General features: G+C 47.2%; 7 protein-coding genes across 7 annotated transcripts; 3 read left to right on the plus strand and 4 right to left on the minus strand.

Annotated features, from left to right (window-relative positions):
• Positions 1-319: 319 nt before the first annotated feature.
• I302_101412 (uncharacterized protein) lies at positions 320-1,356 on the minus strand (the record flags this gene model as incomplete). Its single annotated transcript, XM_019186798.1, has 2 exons — positions 320-1,183; positions 1,297-1,356. The coding sequence occupies 2 exons, from the start codon at positions 1,354-1,356 to the stop codon at positions 320-322; spliced, it is 924 nt and encodes a 307-aa protein (XP_019049676.1).
• Positions 1,357-1,787: 431 nt separating this feature from the next.
• On the plus strand, positions 1,788-3,276 carry I302_101413 (pyrroline-5-carboxylate reductase; the record flags this gene model as incomplete). The annotated part of the gene is made up of 7 exons (XM_019186799.2): positions 1,788-1,812; positions 1,869-2,190; positions 2,295-2,463; positions 2,593-2,830; positions 2,906-2,977; positions 3,067-3,160; positions 3,243-3,276. 7 exons carry the CDS (start codon positions 1,788-1,790, stop codon positions 3,274-3,276), a joined length of 954 nt encoding a protein of 317 aa, XP_019049677.2.
• A 218-nt stretch (positions 3,277-3,494) lies between these two features.
• On the minus strand, positions 3,495-6,725 carry I302_101414 (uncharacterized protein; the record flags this gene model as incomplete). The annotated part of the gene is made up of 2 exons (XM_019186800.1): positions 3,495-4,539; positions 4,648-6,725. The coding sequence occupies 2 exons, from the start codon at positions 6,723-6,725 to the stop codon at positions 3,495-3,497; spliced, it is 3,123 nt and encodes a 1,040-aa protein (XP_019049678.1).
• A 1,219-nt stretch (positions 6,726-7,944) lies between these two features.
• I302_101415 (uncharacterized protein) lies at positions 7,945-8,972 on the minus strand (the record flags this gene model as incomplete). Its single annotated transcript, XM_019186801.1, has 6 exons — positions 7,945-8,047; positions 8,134-8,213; positions 8,329-8,393; positions 8,467-8,581; positions 8,694-8,776; positions 8,963-8,972. The coding sequence occupies 6 exons, from the start codon at positions 8,970-8,972 to the stop codon at positions 7,945-7,947; spliced, it is 456 nt and encodes a 151-aa protein (XP_019049679.1).
• A 320-nt stretch (positions 8,973-9,292) lies between these two features.
• Positions 9,293-10,900, plus strand: I302_101416 (uncharacterized protein; the record flags this gene model as incomplete). Its single annotated transcript, XM_019186802.1, has 4 exons — positions 9,293-9,490; positions 9,664-10,230; positions 10,331-10,471; positions 10,601-10,900. 4 exons carry the CDS (start codon positions 9,293-9,295, stop codon positions 10,898-10,900), a joined length of 1,206 nt encoding a protein of 401 aa, XP_019049680.1.
• Positions 10,901-11,538: 638 nt separating this feature from the next.
• Positions 11,539-13,983, minus strand: I302_101417 (nicotinate (nicotinamide) nucleotide adenylyltransferase; the record flags this gene model as incomplete). The annotated part of the gene is made up of 8 exons (XM_019186803.1): positions 11,539-11,623; positions 11,680-11,769; positions 11,850-11,950; positions 12,101-12,401; positions 12,513-12,630; positions 12,712-12,738; positions 12,826-13,766; positions 13,910-13,983. 8 exons carry the CDS (start codon positions 13,981-13,983, stop codon positions 11,539-11,541), a joined length of 1,737 nt encoding a protein of 578 aa, XP_019049681.1.
• An 813-nt stretch (positions 13,984-14,796) lies between these two features.
• Positions 14,797-15,388, plus strand: I302_101418 (uncharacterized protein; the record flags this gene model as incomplete). The annotated part of the gene is made up of 2 exons (XM_019186804.1): positions 14,797-14,884; positions 14,949-15,388. The coding sequence occupies 2 exons, from the start codon at positions 14,797-14,799 to the stop codon at positions 15,386-15,388; spliced, it is 528 nt and encodes a 175-aa protein (XP_019049682.1).
• Between the last annotated feature and the right edge of the window lie 569 nt (positions 15,389-15,957).

Genomic DNA, 15,957 nt, shown 5'->3' on the forward strand with positions numbered 1-15,957 from the left:
ATGGTCCAGACGTGATGAAGTAGCTGCTAAAGGTGGAAACGTCGTGAACTTGCCTATTTACTTGAATGGAGATAGGAATGATGTGCTCTTCAGCGTGGATCTGGAGACGGAAGGTGAAGGGCAGGCTGTGGTGGCTCAACGGGGTGTTTGTTTGACTGCTGCTTGATGATGATGATAGATTATGTAGATATGATATGGTGCTTGATGCACGATGATTATGAATTTATGATTGTGCTTCGGCCAACTAATGAGATTCGTACTGTACATACATAGTAGGAATTGTAATGATGATGCTATGGCGAGAGATTGTGAAGAATACTTATAACCTGCCTTGTCGTTGTAAGATCATGACACCTAGCGAAGTGACCGCTACACCCAGACCGAATCCACCCATACCCACCGTCCAATCTCGTTGTCCGACCATACTCCATATCCTCTGCGTCCACGTTGAAGCAACCCCACTCAAATCATTCGGTCCAATGATCTTCCTACTCTCCCAACCTTTATCTAGAATCTCCTTCCTCAGTTCCTCATCGTTAAACCTCCTCATCAAGTCCAATCCCCACGTATCGCTCGTATCTTTCATCCAATCCATCCTCTCCTGGCCCAATTGCCCTCCCACTCCCGGTGCTCTCTTTCTCAGATCGGCCCTAAGTGCTCCAATCCCCTTGATTGAATCTTCTATATCACTCGGTAAAACCCGGAGTATCAGATCCCTAATCATCGCTCCTGATCTTGGACCGAGTCCTCCAGTAGAAATCAAGATTTGTAACGGGCCTTTACGTAGTTGAGCACCGAAATAGAAATCGCACTGCGGTGGTATGTCCGCAACATTTACCATGACTTTTTCTTCTCTACATAGTTCGCACGTCTCCTTGGAGAGATCATTATCGTCTATGGCAGTCATCACCAGATCATAGTCTTTCACTTTCACTTCATCCTGTCTACCGAGATATGGGCGATTGAGCCATGTGATCTGGGGGGAGGTGGCGGGATCATCAATACGATATTGGATTGAGGGATGGAGGGGACCAGGGGAGATTATGGTGATGTGTGCTGAGGATTCGAGGAGGAAGTAGAGCCTTTGGGAAGCTACGACGCCTCCGCCGATTAGGAGGATTGGGCGGTTGGCGAGGCGCAGAGCTAGGAGGAGGGACGCGCCGGGGACGATTGGGGGGTATGACTATGCATCGCGGATATCATTGAGATTAGTCTATGATATTGTTTTTGAAGTATGCAGTACATTTCGGGGTCTAGTCGGAGAGGTTGGAAAGAGAAAGGAGAAATGTTACTCACCTCTTGCTCCTTCTCGCTCGCATCCCTTGAAGGTGGTTTCGCGATTACCTCGGAAGACATCTTTTCATCGGCTTTGCCTTACTTATGCCTTCTCGTTTTTGTTCGAAGTCGGTTGGATCTTCTTGTGCGGAGTTGTCGAGGTACGAAGACTGGTTGATAGATCGAAGGAGATGATGATGATGATGAAGAGGAGGAGGAGGATCTGAAATTACGTTCGGACCGGGAAAATAACGCAAGGTGATTTAAGCGAACGAGTCGGAGGTAGATCTCGAATTTATAGATAACATGCACCAACCAAAGTCGTATCACTTTGTTATCTGTCATAATACATTGTTCATCTTGTCATCTGAATCATACCATACACTCATAGCCAGTCCATCAAACATCTCCTTTCGTTGTCTGTCTAATCAACCAGAACAACGCCGACTTCAAACGCATTCTCAAATCGCTTCCCGAGCTTATCTAATCAACCAACTTGAAAATACTCAAAAATGGGTTACACACTAGCTGTCCTAGGTATGTTCAGCCCACCTCTTCTGCAGATATATGAACTGACCAAAGACATTTGACAGGATGCGGTACAATGGGAGTAGCCATCCTCTCAGGTGTTCTCTCCTCCCTCGAAGCAAGATTATCATCCTCCATAACCCAGAAACCCCACTCAGGAGATACCGAGCCTCCCTCAGGAATATCCACTCCGACCGCCAGTCAATTCCTTGATGCTCCCGAGGAATCGCTGCCTTCCAAGTTTATCGCCACGGTAGGAAGGGAGGAGACGGGTAGAAAGCTGAAGAAGACTTTCGAAGGGATGGGCAGGTTCGGGAGCGAAGTTGAGGTTAGAGCTGGGCAGGGGAATGTCGAGGTTGTCAGAGAGGCGGATGTGGTGTTGGTCTGGTCAGTGATCAGTACTTACTACCTCTGAGATGGTATGGCAGTATGCAAGATGGAGACAGTAGTGATAAAGCGGGGTTGAGACTGATTACATCTACTTGACATAGCTCAAAACCCAACATCGCCAAGTCCATCCTCCTGGAAGAAGGCATGGCAGAAGCTATCAAAGGGAAACTTGTCATCTCCATCTGTGCAGGTGTGACCATCTCTCAACTCGTCTCATGGGTTCCGGAATCTACCAAAGTGGTCAGAGCTATGCCTAACACCCCTTGCAAGGTGAGGGGCATACACTCCTCTCTTCCCCTTTCTGCTGTCCTTCCAACACAAATCAATCGATGCAGGTTTGGAATGTGTGCGCTGCATGTCAATCAGACGGCTGATACATTGTGTATCTCTCAATGGTAGATAAGAGAAGGTATGACAGTGGTCACCCCTCTCTCCGACGCCTTATCACGTACCCTCATCTTGAACATCTTCACCTCCTGCGGACGATGTAGATTCCTCGAAGAGAAGTATTTCGACGCGTGTACTGCCCTGGCTGGATCGGGACCTGCGTTTGTCGCGCTAGTGTTGGAAGCTATGACTGACGGTGGGGTTATGATGGGTCTGCCAAGGGTGGAAGCGCTGGAGTTGGCTGCTCAGAGTGAGTCAATAACACAGCGAATCTTCATAGACAGTCTTGGCGGGGCAGCTGATGTTGACGGTTCATGGGTGATAGCATTACAAGGTACAGGTAGGATGGCGCTTTACGCTGGATTGCATCCTGCTCAGTTGAAAGATAGTGTGACTAGTGAGTCGTGTTCCGACCCTCAACGATCATTTACCCGTGCCATTGTGCTGTCAGCTAGATATCTGACGTTTCTTTTTCTCGTTCCACAGCCCCCGGAGGATGCACCATCGCGGGTCTCCTGACTCTAGAAGACGGTAGAGTCAGATCAACCATGGCAAGGGCAATTCAAGTAGCTACCAACCAGCAAGTATCAATCTCTCATCGTATCCCTGAAGAAAAATGAAAAATCATGAAGCTGACTATAAGAAACTCTTGTCGATAATAGCGCTTCTGGTTTGGGTCAAGATGCCAAGAAATGATCAACGTTATCAACAAAATAATCAATGAGACAAACTGTACAAACAACATTTCAAGGTGGAGAAGTGGTCTTGCATGCAAATATCCAAATCCAATGTAGTACAGTTGATATTCTTACAATGCATAATGGAATGAGTTTGTACCTTTACGAACAAACGTACTGATCTATAAAGCTATACACTCTTTTTTGGAATGTACGATACAAGATATATACAACCAATCATATATACCCTGACCCACCTCTACTAACTCCACTAACTCTGCTCCCCTTCGACCGGAGCATCATGAGCGAAGTTGACGAACTACTTCTTTGGATCTTCTTTCCGCCTCCAACCCCTCCCATACTCAAAGGCGAGGAATTACCACTGAGCGGTGTAAATCCTATGAAGCCAGCGGAATGCAATGCCTTTTGCGTAGAAGTGGGTTCAGTGGAAGATGTGAATTTGTTCGAAATGATCCCACCTATACTAACCGGCGGTAAACTCCCAGTTACCTCCAGAGGGGACACAATATCTTGACTCTGATCACGATGTGCCAACTCTTCTCTAAGTGGTATCAACCCCACCCAATCCAACTCATCTATCACCCTCTGTCTGTATATCTCATCCCTCATATCCCCCCATCTGCCCGATAAGAGTCTATGTGCGATCCGATGCCACGCCCCTGCTTCGCGAGTTAGGAATATCCTCAACTCCCTCAACTTCCCTTGTTCCTCTTCTCGCTCCTGTAAGGGCTTGAGCGGAATGGTGGATGTTGGTGTAGGGGGTAAATGCGATTTCGAGTGTCGTCTGATACTCAGTGGAGGAGTTTTAGGAGGCATCCAACTAGTTTTATCGTCCCTATCGAGTTCACGCTTTACCACTTCATCCACCTCCACCTCTGCCATTTCTGGATGACCATTCCCTTCCCCAGGGGTATCGTCGTCGTCCTGGGAGGTAGGTGCCAAAGAGGATAGAGGGGTAGGGTAGATACTCTGGAGCTGTTCGTATTGCCTAGGTGTAACTCCACGCTTCCACCCCTCTTTTTCTCGCTTCTGCGAATCCCCAGAGGAAGGTCGGGTGGGGAGGTCGTCCAGGACGTTGAGGGTTGATGCTGGAGTAGGAGGAAGGGGGAGATCAGGAGGTAGAGGGGATTTTATGTTCATAGCTGAGGGCGAGGATGGTTCGAGCTCTAGAGTCGATGGAGTGGGGTTGGGGTTCGGTGTGGTCAGACTGGTAGCTGTTGAGGGCGGGTCGGGGAGGAGGAAAGAGTTGAGGTATTCGTCTCTGCATCTCGATCATCAGCTGGATTATCCTTTAGGAGTAGGACAAAGGAACGATGTAGTGTAGAGCAGGGTGATTGGCTATAGGGTATTAGCAAGAATGATCACTCACCTCAACAACGCAGTCAACCCATTATCGCTCTCGAGATCACTCTCCTCCGCACTCTCCCCATCCGTCATCTCAGGTATAGTAGTCACCGTCGAAATCACCTTCTTGCTATTTCCACTAACTCTAGATAAGTACCTTTCAATCCAATCCAACAGCTTACTCTGACCCTGTTGTCGTATAACTTCAATAGGCAAGATGACCTTTTCATTAATCGGCTTATCGTCCAGCGAATAGGCAAACTCGAAGTTGAGCAATACCAGATCATCTTGACCATCTGGTAGGACCCGGACTTTGTCTTCAAGGATCGTAGCGTGGAAGGGAGTCTGGATGGCACTGTACCGTCTTTGGTTGAGGGTGGTCCTTGCGGGAGGGGTGGGGCGGACAGTACTTCGATTAGAAAGTAATGATGGTCTGCGGAGTCTCTGGATGGGCGCATTGGGTGAAGGGGATAAAGGCGATGGAGAGAATTCAGCGGGGGAAGATGGACTTCGAGTATGAGTTTGAATGATTGTTCGTTGCATGGACGAGGAGGAAGGTAAAGGTGATGGAGTCGAGGGGCATCTCATATGTCCATGAGATTGAGCTGGGGAGTTCTTGGAGGTGGCGGATACTGGGGTAGGAGTAGGGCTGGGAGGATGCATCGAATGAGTCGAAGGTGATCTGGTAAAATCCCTTGTGGGCAGTGCCATAAGGAAGGATTTATCTTCTTCTACTTTGACGAGTTGTTTAGGTTTCGATCGAGGTGAATAGGTACTTTCGACGGGGTTGGCTTTGGGATATGTGGGCGTGGTGAATGGTACAGGTGTTGGCGCCTGTATCGGCAGGTTGGTACGTTGCCTCTTGGTGGTTGAAGTAGAAGATGATGAGCGGGAAGACGAAGATCTAGTAGAAGAGGGATAATGATCGATCTTCTTGAATGGATCATACTCGACATCATCGTACTCGTCTTCTTCCTTTGTTGTCGACGAGATGATAGAGCCTGAGGGTGGAGGGTAAGGGGTGAATTTGACTTCTTCCAGATGCTGTAATGTCGATGTCGATCTCGGTGGATATGCTCCCTCGTCCAACATCAACATACTGTTATTAGTAGTTGATGAGCCAGGCTGAGAGTAAGGTTTATATTGATCTTCCGTGTATCCCTGCGACGCAGTGGCGGTACCGTTATCCGAAGTAGATACGATGGAAGGTTGATATCCCTTGAATCTTTCGTCATGCCCGAACGTCTGGACAGATGTCAGACTCGTCGTCGATACTGCTGAGGGAGGTACTGGGCCAGGTCCGGGTCCGAGGGAAGAAGGGGTAGGTTGGAAGGAATCGAGTTTGGTACCGTAAGAGTTAATGAACGAATTCAGCTCTTCCCCTTCTCCCAGATCCATGTCCATTTTACCCGTCAGATCTGATATAATCCCCAAAGCATCGTTGTGATTATCCGTACTTATCCTTATACTGCCCAGCACCTCCCTCGCCCACTTATCAGCGGACACATCGTTTCCTCTGAGATAATCATGACTTGGCGATTTCAGCACTCCCTTCACACCTATTATACCTCCTCTGCATGGCGGAGCAGTAGCGGGCGTAGCAGGAGACGAAGATGAGATTGGCGATCGAAGCTCTTCAGTCGCACTTTGAGATCTATGTATTTTGGGTAATCCACCAGTCGTACTTTGAAAGCCATTGACGGTCCCATTCGCACGACCCCTATCAAGGGAATTGGTATGTGTATATAAGTATATAGGCGGCTTTCGGCCATTTGGGCTAGAGTAGGTATGAGCGATAGGTAATTGGGGTAAGACAGGCGGAGTGAGTGATTTTATACCTTCCAAAGCCTCTTGGGGGGTTCGCACAACCGTGGCTCCTGAGAATCCTATGCTGGCCGTAGAAGAGATGGAGGAAGATGAAGGTGTATGCTGGTGGTGTGGGGTAGTGGTCGCTGAAGGTAAGGGTGGGACAGGTGGCGAGTCTTCCGATTTACCAAAAAACCTCTTGGCAGCTTTGGGCGATTTGGGTAGGGAAAATGATCGGGATCGGATTTCCTTGAAATCTGGTATGATCGATGTTGATAGTGAGATTGCTGAGGGCATCTTGCGGATTGCGTATGGTGGGAAGGGAAGGCACAAGACTAGGGAGTGGTGTGTGTTGATCGAATATAAGGTTTTATCCTGGGTGATGGGTTGTTTTTATCTTTGTCAAACCCGGTTGACGAAAGAAGAGGCGATATGGGAGGTTGGCGAAAAGTCTTATTGTTCACCAGTAACAATAGATGACAAAGAGGGGAGGAGTGCTCTTGAAAAGATGGCAGAAAGGGTCTTGAGTGGGTCTATTGTTCCTTGGAATGGTTGTCGAGCAGATATATAACTTTGTAATTTCGATCAATCCTCATCTAGGTGCTGTACATCATAATTGATTGATGGTACTGTTATGTTCCATTTCGAAGTTCTGGATCTTTTCACTTCCTCAATCGTCCTTTTGCTTTTCCCATGATATCTAATCTAACAATCGACCGCTTCAAGTTAGTTTACCCCGGGCAAGAAGTTGGCATTATAGGTGTGTCAGTATAACAGGAGAATCCGCATCTGTAATGGCGTTTCGTCCAATCCTTCCTTGCCCCTCCTTCTTCCCTTCCCATTACTAGCCGATATCGACGTTATATTCCGATGCGTAATGGAATTTTATGCTTCATCCAAAAGGATCGATAAGCTGAAAGCAGAACAAAGGATGAAACCATCAGATGTGTTGAGATACACAATACACACTGAAGGATTGAGTTGAGTGAAAGGAGACTTCGTTTCATGTTGCGGTGCGGTGTATATCGTACCGAAAACAATGGAATATCTACTAGCGGGGGTGACCCAGTGCGAAGGAAGGAACGTAAGTATTCATCTCCACCTTCAAACACTCTTCAGTCTTGTACGTTCTTCCCATATCAACCACCTGGTAGCTCTGAAAAGAAAAGCGGTAAGATCGGTGAAAGGGATAGCAACGTGCTCTACGCTCGGATCTGTTTGTGGCTGTGCGTCGATTGTCGGTCCCACATAATGATCGCTGAATCGAATCAGTCGAAGTCAGAGTAGGTTAGTATTCTCGAATAGGTATATGAACTGCATGAACATGATGTGTGTATCCTTCTCAAACATGTGGGGAAAAGGAAAACAGAAAGCTTCTACCTTATATATCGTGATCAGACCTCTGCTACTCACGTACCACTCTACTCCTACTACCTTCAACTCCTACCGACACTTCGTCTCACACTATCGATGATAAAGATACCGGAGTTGGCTGGGTATGCGGCAATGGGAACGTTTAGAGATTTCGCTGTTTAGCGATCGTCTCAAGGTCGGCAGGGGGGAATTCAGCTCCTTCGGGTGGTTGAGGGGTCTTTCGGTTGGATGGGGCGGCCATGTCTCTGAGCGGACAGACGCAAATCAGTATGAAGAGTGATAGATATGGAGCCAACAGATCTGCAAGGGGGGAGAGGGGAGACAGACTCACCGTCGCAATTCTACCAATACAGTCTCAAGGGTAAAGTCTCGTTTCCAGTTTGAGATAGAAGGGATTCGGGAGAAATTTACCTGGAACGAACTCAAGGAGTTCAGTCTATATTCAGGTAGAGATCTGTGGAGAGGTATTGCACGATGTATGACAGATCTGCTTGAGATATAGGCTCATATATATATGGAAACTCACAAAACCTTGTTGGTCGACACATGGAAGGGTGATCTTACTTTCGAATTTCACCAAAGGAGGGACGTCTAGCACGAAGCAAGAACAGAGATCAGTCAAACTGTATATGCAGCGGTAATGAGACGGATATGAGCAACTTACCAGGGTATTTATCACCACAATAAATGCTCAAGCTGAAAATCCTATTCTCATAAGCTGAATGAGGAGGTCCAAGGATGGTACCATTCCATTCGTACATGGCGATATCGTCAGAGTCCTACAATGTTTGAAAATAGTCTCGTCAGCATATAACAGCTTATCTTGTTTACTGCGTTTAAGAGCTTGTGGACTACCATGCATCATAGATGTGATGGAATCAGAGGGCTCACCTTCAGCCCATAAGAGCACGATCCATCTCCGATACCTTTCTCTCCATGCTCAAGCTCCGATAAGAGTCTGAAACTTCTTGGTACTGCAGTTTGAGCACAGAGTCAGCTCATGCTATTCTATCTTGTGATGACCAAGGGTTTGTAGCAGTGGTCTCTCTTCCTGCCGTTTTGTGGGAACAGTGACCTGCTAGACGGGCTAAGCAGACAGATGCTCGTGCGACCATTCCAAAATCTACCGGGATTAGGGGGGAAGGGAGAGTTGGACTGACCTTTGGCCATTGTGATCGATCTCGATGACTCTATGACTATCTATCTACTGGTCTCTGCGATTGTGATGTGAGCAGTAGTATGAGTCAAGAAGATGGATGGATAGTCATCAGTGTGTGTTGACGATACTCACCGTCTAAGTACTGTTAAAGTGACGTACCGAATAAGAGAATATTACCCATTGTGGCAATTTACCTCGTACTCGTATTATTTGGCCACCCAGCTGGTCCATTCAACGTGAAGTGAACCTGTTCACGACAATGAAGTTGACTTGCTATCACAACAACTTACACTTACGCGCAAATCGATATCATCAAAACCAACACGCAGCGATGGACGGTCTACTAGCCGAAATATCAGCCAAGCGGAAAGCCCTCGAAGTGGAGGTGGGGGACAGTTCAGGAGGAGCAGCCAAGAAGTACATGCGAAGGGCAGATATCGAACGGTTGAAGGAGGAGGAAGCGAAGAAGAAGAGGTTGGAGGAGAGGGCGAAGAGGGATAGTGAGAGGCAGGAGAAGATGAAGAGGGAGGTGAGTGGGGTTCTTCCTGAACAACACCTCGACTTCTATATAATGAGGTGATGTTTAAGTGAGATGTGCTCGGCTTGAGTCAAGTATACACCTCATACCTCATATCTCCCTCACAGCTTCACACAAAAATCCTCAAAGGAGAAAGACAGTTGATAACCTATGAAATGTTACAGGCAGACCAAGCCCGCCATCAATCCCTTACCCGCCTCGCCGCCTCCCCCGCCCCAGCATCCACATCCATCTCATCCTCCCTTCGCGGTACTCCAGAACCAGGTGCAATAGAAAAAGAAGGCTTCAACATCTCCCCCGAAGAATGTATACGCCGTCTCCGAGCGAAAGCCCAACCCATAAGGTTATTCGGCGAATCCGATAAAGATCGGCGATTGAGACTGAGGGCTTTGGAGCTGCTGGAAGAGAAAAGTGGGAGTGGGGGTGGACATGGCCGGAACGATTTTATGAAGGCCCTGGAGGAGATGGAGAGTGGGTTGGATAAGAAGGAGATTGAGAGGAAGGCTAGGGAATTGCATAAGCAGAGTGAGGAGAGGTCGAAGTTGTCCAAGTTGGCTGATACCGAGTCAGTTGGGGAGAATGGGACGAAGGAAGAGGGAGGAGAGGGGGAGGGGGAGGGAGGAAAGAAGGAAACGAAAGTCAAGAAAGGTCAGAATATGGGGATATTGGATTTGGGTTTGATCAAGTCTGATCCTAATAAGCTGTATCCTCTGATATACTACGCGCTGAAGGTTAGTACATCCCACTCGTGTTATCGTTCAATCGACTCTTATGGAAGTAGCATTCAGCCGGATGAGTGCTAATGGCAATCATCTTGGATTTACTTTACAGAACGTAGTAAAAGAATGGGAAGAATATATGGACATCCGACCAGAAGAGATCAGACGGTCCACCCAAGGAAGGATGGCAGCAGCCACGCAGGTCCAGTCGGCTCAGAACCTGAAACCGCTCTTCAAGTCGTTGAGATCGAGGGTGAGTGAGCCATTACCCCTCAAACCCAATACTCAATGTCCAGTGTCCAATATCCAATACCCTCAATACCCAATACCTCAAAACTAATGCTAATTCTAAGATAAAATACTAATATTGAATGGCGGATAGGACCTCCCCCCAGATGTACTCCGTCTCCTAGCCGAACTAGTCCACCACATGCAATCCCGCCAATACCTAAAAGCGAACGACGCCTACCTCCGTCTATCCATTGGGAATGCTGCATGGCCCATCGGAGTGACTTCGGTGGGTATCCACGAGAGATCCGCGAGAGAGAAGATCGGGCAAGATAATATCGCCCACGTGTTGAATGATGAAGTCTCCAGGAAATATATTCAGGCGGTTAAGAGGTTGTTGACTTTTTCGCAGACTGTTAGACCGCCTGAGGATGTTTCGCAGTTGATGGGTTAGGTAGGGTGTGGAGGCGGACAAAGAACCAGGCGCAATGTTTGTCTGTCGGTATGAGATTGGACAGAAGACGTGGACCTCAGCGTTGTCAGGTGAGGTCATCGCGACGTAGCGGAATACGGTTCTACACGAGTGAGATGAGGTGACTGGGAAAGGAAGGGAAATCATGTTGTCATTGTAACGATGGGTCATTATGCATATCAACCATATTCATATCTCGATGCCTGTCTCACAACTGAAGTCCAAGTCTGCTGTTCTTCCGCCTGCTCGTCCTGCTCGTGAGCACATTTTTGGTCTGAGTAACAAAAGTCTCCCCAACGGAGCAGGTCATCTCAGACCGTCACTAGGATCTCGACCTGTTGAGTTTTTCCATATCTTCTGATATATGTTACATCTCTCAATTTTTACTGCGACTCTATATAGTGATATTATGTGTTGATGTATCCTGCGGTTCAAATCAGACCGTACTATTACAAAGCTTTTTCGAAGGTGTAATAATGAGATTTAGGGAAAAGAAATGAGATTTAGGGAAAGACAAGAGATGGAGAAATGAAAGACGATTTCCAGATGGTTGTGTTTCGGTGGTGAGCCCTCAGATGATAATTGTCTACAGTACACCAGCTTCGAGTCCAGTCTACACTCTACCCTATCGTCGCTTTGACATCGGTAAACCTGTATAGCTTATTATCGTAGATATACTGGATGACGCTATTTGGTAAGAGATACCTATCGAGACAGAGTCAATAAGTATATGTCGTTTACTCAAGCAAGACAAAACCCACTTTATACTCATTCCTCTTCTGACGAACAATCTGACTTTAGTCGAAGATATATCGTTATATATCAACTGCTTTATCACTATGACATTGCGTCTGAACCCGAACACATACATCAGCTTCGCATCAATTGAATAATGACAGCTACTCGGCTGACGATGGGACAACAAACTCACCTGTGGTGATACAGTATATCATGGGAAAGCAAGAATGCCCATACGTCCGATCCGGCTCTTTCAACGATGAGACAACCGAATCGACCGAGGATGATGTGCAGCTGAGCGACATAGCATGGTCAGTCAATATTTCCCATTCCATCGTTCTCCCTTTCCTCTCATCTCCTCCTTTCTCCTCCTCTCATACATCTCCCATATCTTCTGCTCCCTCTCCATCATCCGTAATTGAGACAAGTCTGCCAAACACTCACATCAGGTTCACTCCACACTCCCGGTTCACCAAAACTCTCAATTAAATCCCCACCAGCAAGCAACATGATCTTATATCTCCTCTTCTTGCCATCACCCATCACCACTCCCCCTTCACCATTCTTCCCGCCATTCAACATCTCATCGAAGTGATCTAAGACTATAGCGGTTCGTTGATACTCCGGTTGACCAGCTTCCCACGGGTCCACCATCAACCATGTCGAGGTGTGCTCGACAGCGAGCTCGCACATCCTTACTCTGTGATTGGCTGGGGCGAGACCTGATTTCTTGTAGTATGATGATCTGCATGTAGGGTTAGCCTAAATACATATGACAGCTCCTTCACATGAGAGGGTACGATATATTGGCTATAGAGGGTAGACTGTGTCATGCATGTGGAGATGAAGTACTCACACAGGCGAATAATACCCTGCCATAATCTCGTATGTCTGAGATTCTATAATCTCATCTTTGGCCATTTCGAACATTCTCAAGTGAAGATAAGTAGGAGGAGAGAAGGAACCACAGGCGACTGCAAAGTCGTATAGTTGACATCAGCTTGATGATTTTACTACGGTATATGGAAGCTGACAAGGATCTCAGCGACTCTCACCTATGACCAAGGGGATTTTACTCTCATCTGAACAACGACCCATATTAGCAACGCCCCTTGACATATCATATCACGCAGCTCCTAAGCGGACTCTGGAGCACCCAGCCCACTCACCTTTCATCGTCTTCCTCAGCCTATGCCTTGGGAAACTATAGTCCATCTCCCCTCTAAGATATGCCCCGGACCCACCATCCGTAGCCTGCGGTGCGCTCAGGTCCAAATCCGCTTCGCCATCATTAAGTCCATCTAACGCATCATATCCTTGTCCAGGTTCTTTTGACTTTGACCTCCTCGTACTCCCACTCCCATTCTGATTCTGTTTGGCGCCATCATTCTGTTCTGGATTATTCGTCAACTTGACTAATCCAGTCTGGTTCGTCACTCCGACCGAATTTGCCTCGGTACCAGCTGTAGCTTCTGTCGAGGAGGCTGGTCTATACTCTGGTGAATCATTCAAGGAAATCTCCCCCGTTCGCTTTTCGATGGATGCAGCTGAACTTTGCGCAGAGAGGGTACGCTGGTTGATATTGGGATTAGGGGAAGAATAAGATTTGAAAGCTTCTGATAAAGGTGGTGAGTCCGTATCTTCCTTGATGGGCGGAGTGGGTAATGGATATCGACCCTCCTCAGATTCTGGACTCGGTCGTCTACCTCTTCCTCCTCCTGCTTCTTCTGCTAGGGCTTTGGGGTCAAGTGGTGAAGGCGGATTACCAAATAGGTAGCCTGACACCAGCCTCCTAGATCTGCTAGACGATAGGGACAGGTCGTCTTCCGTGGAGCTGGTCGAGGGGATAGGTATCCTCTGTGGGACTGGGGCGTCTATCTTGGGAGTGGGTTGGATGGTATGTACAGATGATGAGGATGGGAGACGAGGGAGGGTTGGGTGGATACCGGTCTTCCCTGTTGGTGTTGGACCATAGCCATGCTGCTGATGTCGTTCAGGTAAGAGATGTGAGTCGTCATGAGGTGAAGATAAGGGTAATGTTTGGCTGGATTCTAAAGAGAGGTATTCTGGATCACCATGTTCGGACGTTGCTGCACCTGCGAATGGGGGGCTATTGAGCATCATGACAATTCGTCAGCAGCTTTCTCGCGTCAAACAACAGAGTGTATAATGATTTGGTAGTGATGGTCCAGGGTTACATGAAAGGATGAGACATCTCGCCAAGATATCAAACAACCAAGGAATGTTACTCACGAATCATTATGAAAGCTATGCAGACCCAGTCCAGGTAAGACCGGTGCGGGTGATTTGAACCCGTTTGCAGCCATGGTGTATGGTGTGTATGCGTACTACTCTATCTATGCTTTGGTTCTAGCGTTTTTGAGTGGTTCTAGAGTAGTTGTTGGGGGGTGTCGAGGTGAAATGAGGAATTTCGGCCGGCTGGTCGTTCAGATACTGTATTTATACTATTTCGTCCTTGGGAGTTCCTTTATACAGAGTAGGAATTGAGCTGAAGACGAATGGGTGGTGCCGTATGACGCAAGTAGTGAGCCCAAGGAAGTAGGATGATGTTGATGATGACTGAGGAATGCTTCTTGATAATCTTTGTGTGTGTGTTCTTATGAGGATGTGTTTATGACTACTTGCACACGACTCATCGTTGTTTTTTTTTACCATGAGGTGATGATGATAAATAACTTGGTACTCGTAAGAAAGATAGGACCGAATAGCCGAATTCAGATTCAGATTCAGATTCAGATTCGTATTCGTGTCCTGCAATGTCGCCATACACTCAACCCAAATTCCTAATACGATTACAAACTCACATTACGATCTCCGATGGGATCAACTAACTCCGTTTCAAGCGGATTAGCGTAGAATTGCATTGTAATCTCCGGTCCGATGATGATGGTCTCAGAAGGACTCACTCATGACGTTGCACTGACAATCGATAGATACGAGTATATAAACAGAACGATCTGTCCGAGCTGCACATCACATCAAGGATCATACATTCAAGGCATTCTGGTACACTATCATGACATAGCACAACACGACTTATGCTTATGCTCCTCACAGTAGGACGTCTGCGTCATCTGTCTAAACTTGGAAATAGATCCCTCGCATCTACGAGCATCATAATGACCAGACCGAAATCCAAGCAATCACCTCCACCTCCCTCCAATTCAAGTCCAGAGGGGTATTGTCAATCATGTGGACGATTACTCCGTTAGTCCCTTCCCTTCCCATCCCCTTCTCACCACTCTCACTGATCCAGTGATAATTCATGTAGCAAGGGAAAACAAGTCCGATCCGACCGCAAGGAAATACTGTTCATCAACTTGCCGGGGACATGGTAAATCCCTCCATCTCAGGGGGATACGATCCGAGCTGGTAAAAGCATATCATAAATCCTTGAATGACCGTCCGACGGGGCAGGTGATACTTTGTTCAGAAGTTGAGAAGATCGTATTTGACCCTTCTCAAAACACTACTCCGACATCGACACTGGACGAGATAGGTGACAATCTGAAAGAGGGCGGCGATAGTCGATCAAAATTGTCTCCAACGGAACAACGCGAAGAATCACGTAGAGCCGCAAGAAGGCTTGTAGCTTTTGGGTTCCCTTCTCAAGGTATACCCGAAGAGCAGAGGGAGGTCGAAGCGATACAGAATGGGAAGATTGTGGAGACGAGCTTTGCCAAAGGTGAATGGGGTATAAGGTGGAAATGAGTGTTTGACCCATTGTAGGACCTGTCAGGTAGCCTACCATCTCCAAAGATGCGCATGTAACATGATCGACGACTCAATTGATATGTTTACGATGTATTGAGGAATCACCAATCTCCATTCGCCAGTATGCTGACTGTAAAGGAAGATGGCAGTATTCCATCAGTCAAGTTATTGTCATCGAACATGAATGAGGGTAAGGGCAATTCATTCGATTCGTCATTCCATTCCAAGGAGATATTTACGTACAACCATGACCGCATCCATTTTGAAGAGATATCATGGAGATGAAAGAGTGGTATAGATTAGTATACAAAGAATGGCAAAATAGCTAAGACATGAATATTGGTAAAAATACGATAAGTCGATGAGACGGGGAACCATTGACGTCTTGAGCTGTTCTCTAAGAACGATGGTTGTAAAGGCGGTAAAACGATTATATACTTGCATCTGCATCAGGTCGGGGCCAGTGAGAGTGTAATTTGCCCGCGTCGCTGAAGGATTTCAAAATAAATCAGCTGAGGATCCTCCATATGCGCTGATAACTTGACCGGACTCACTCTCTCCAAGTG

This window comes from Kwoniella bestiolae, chromosome 1 (genome assembly GCF_000512585.2).
Source record: "Kwoniella bestiolae CBS 10118 chromosome 1, complete sequence".
In the NCBI taxonomy this organism is placed as follows: domain Eukaryota; kingdom Fungi; phylum Basidiomycota; class Tremellomycetes; order Tremellales; family Cryptococcaceae; genus Kwoniella; species Kwoniella bestiolae.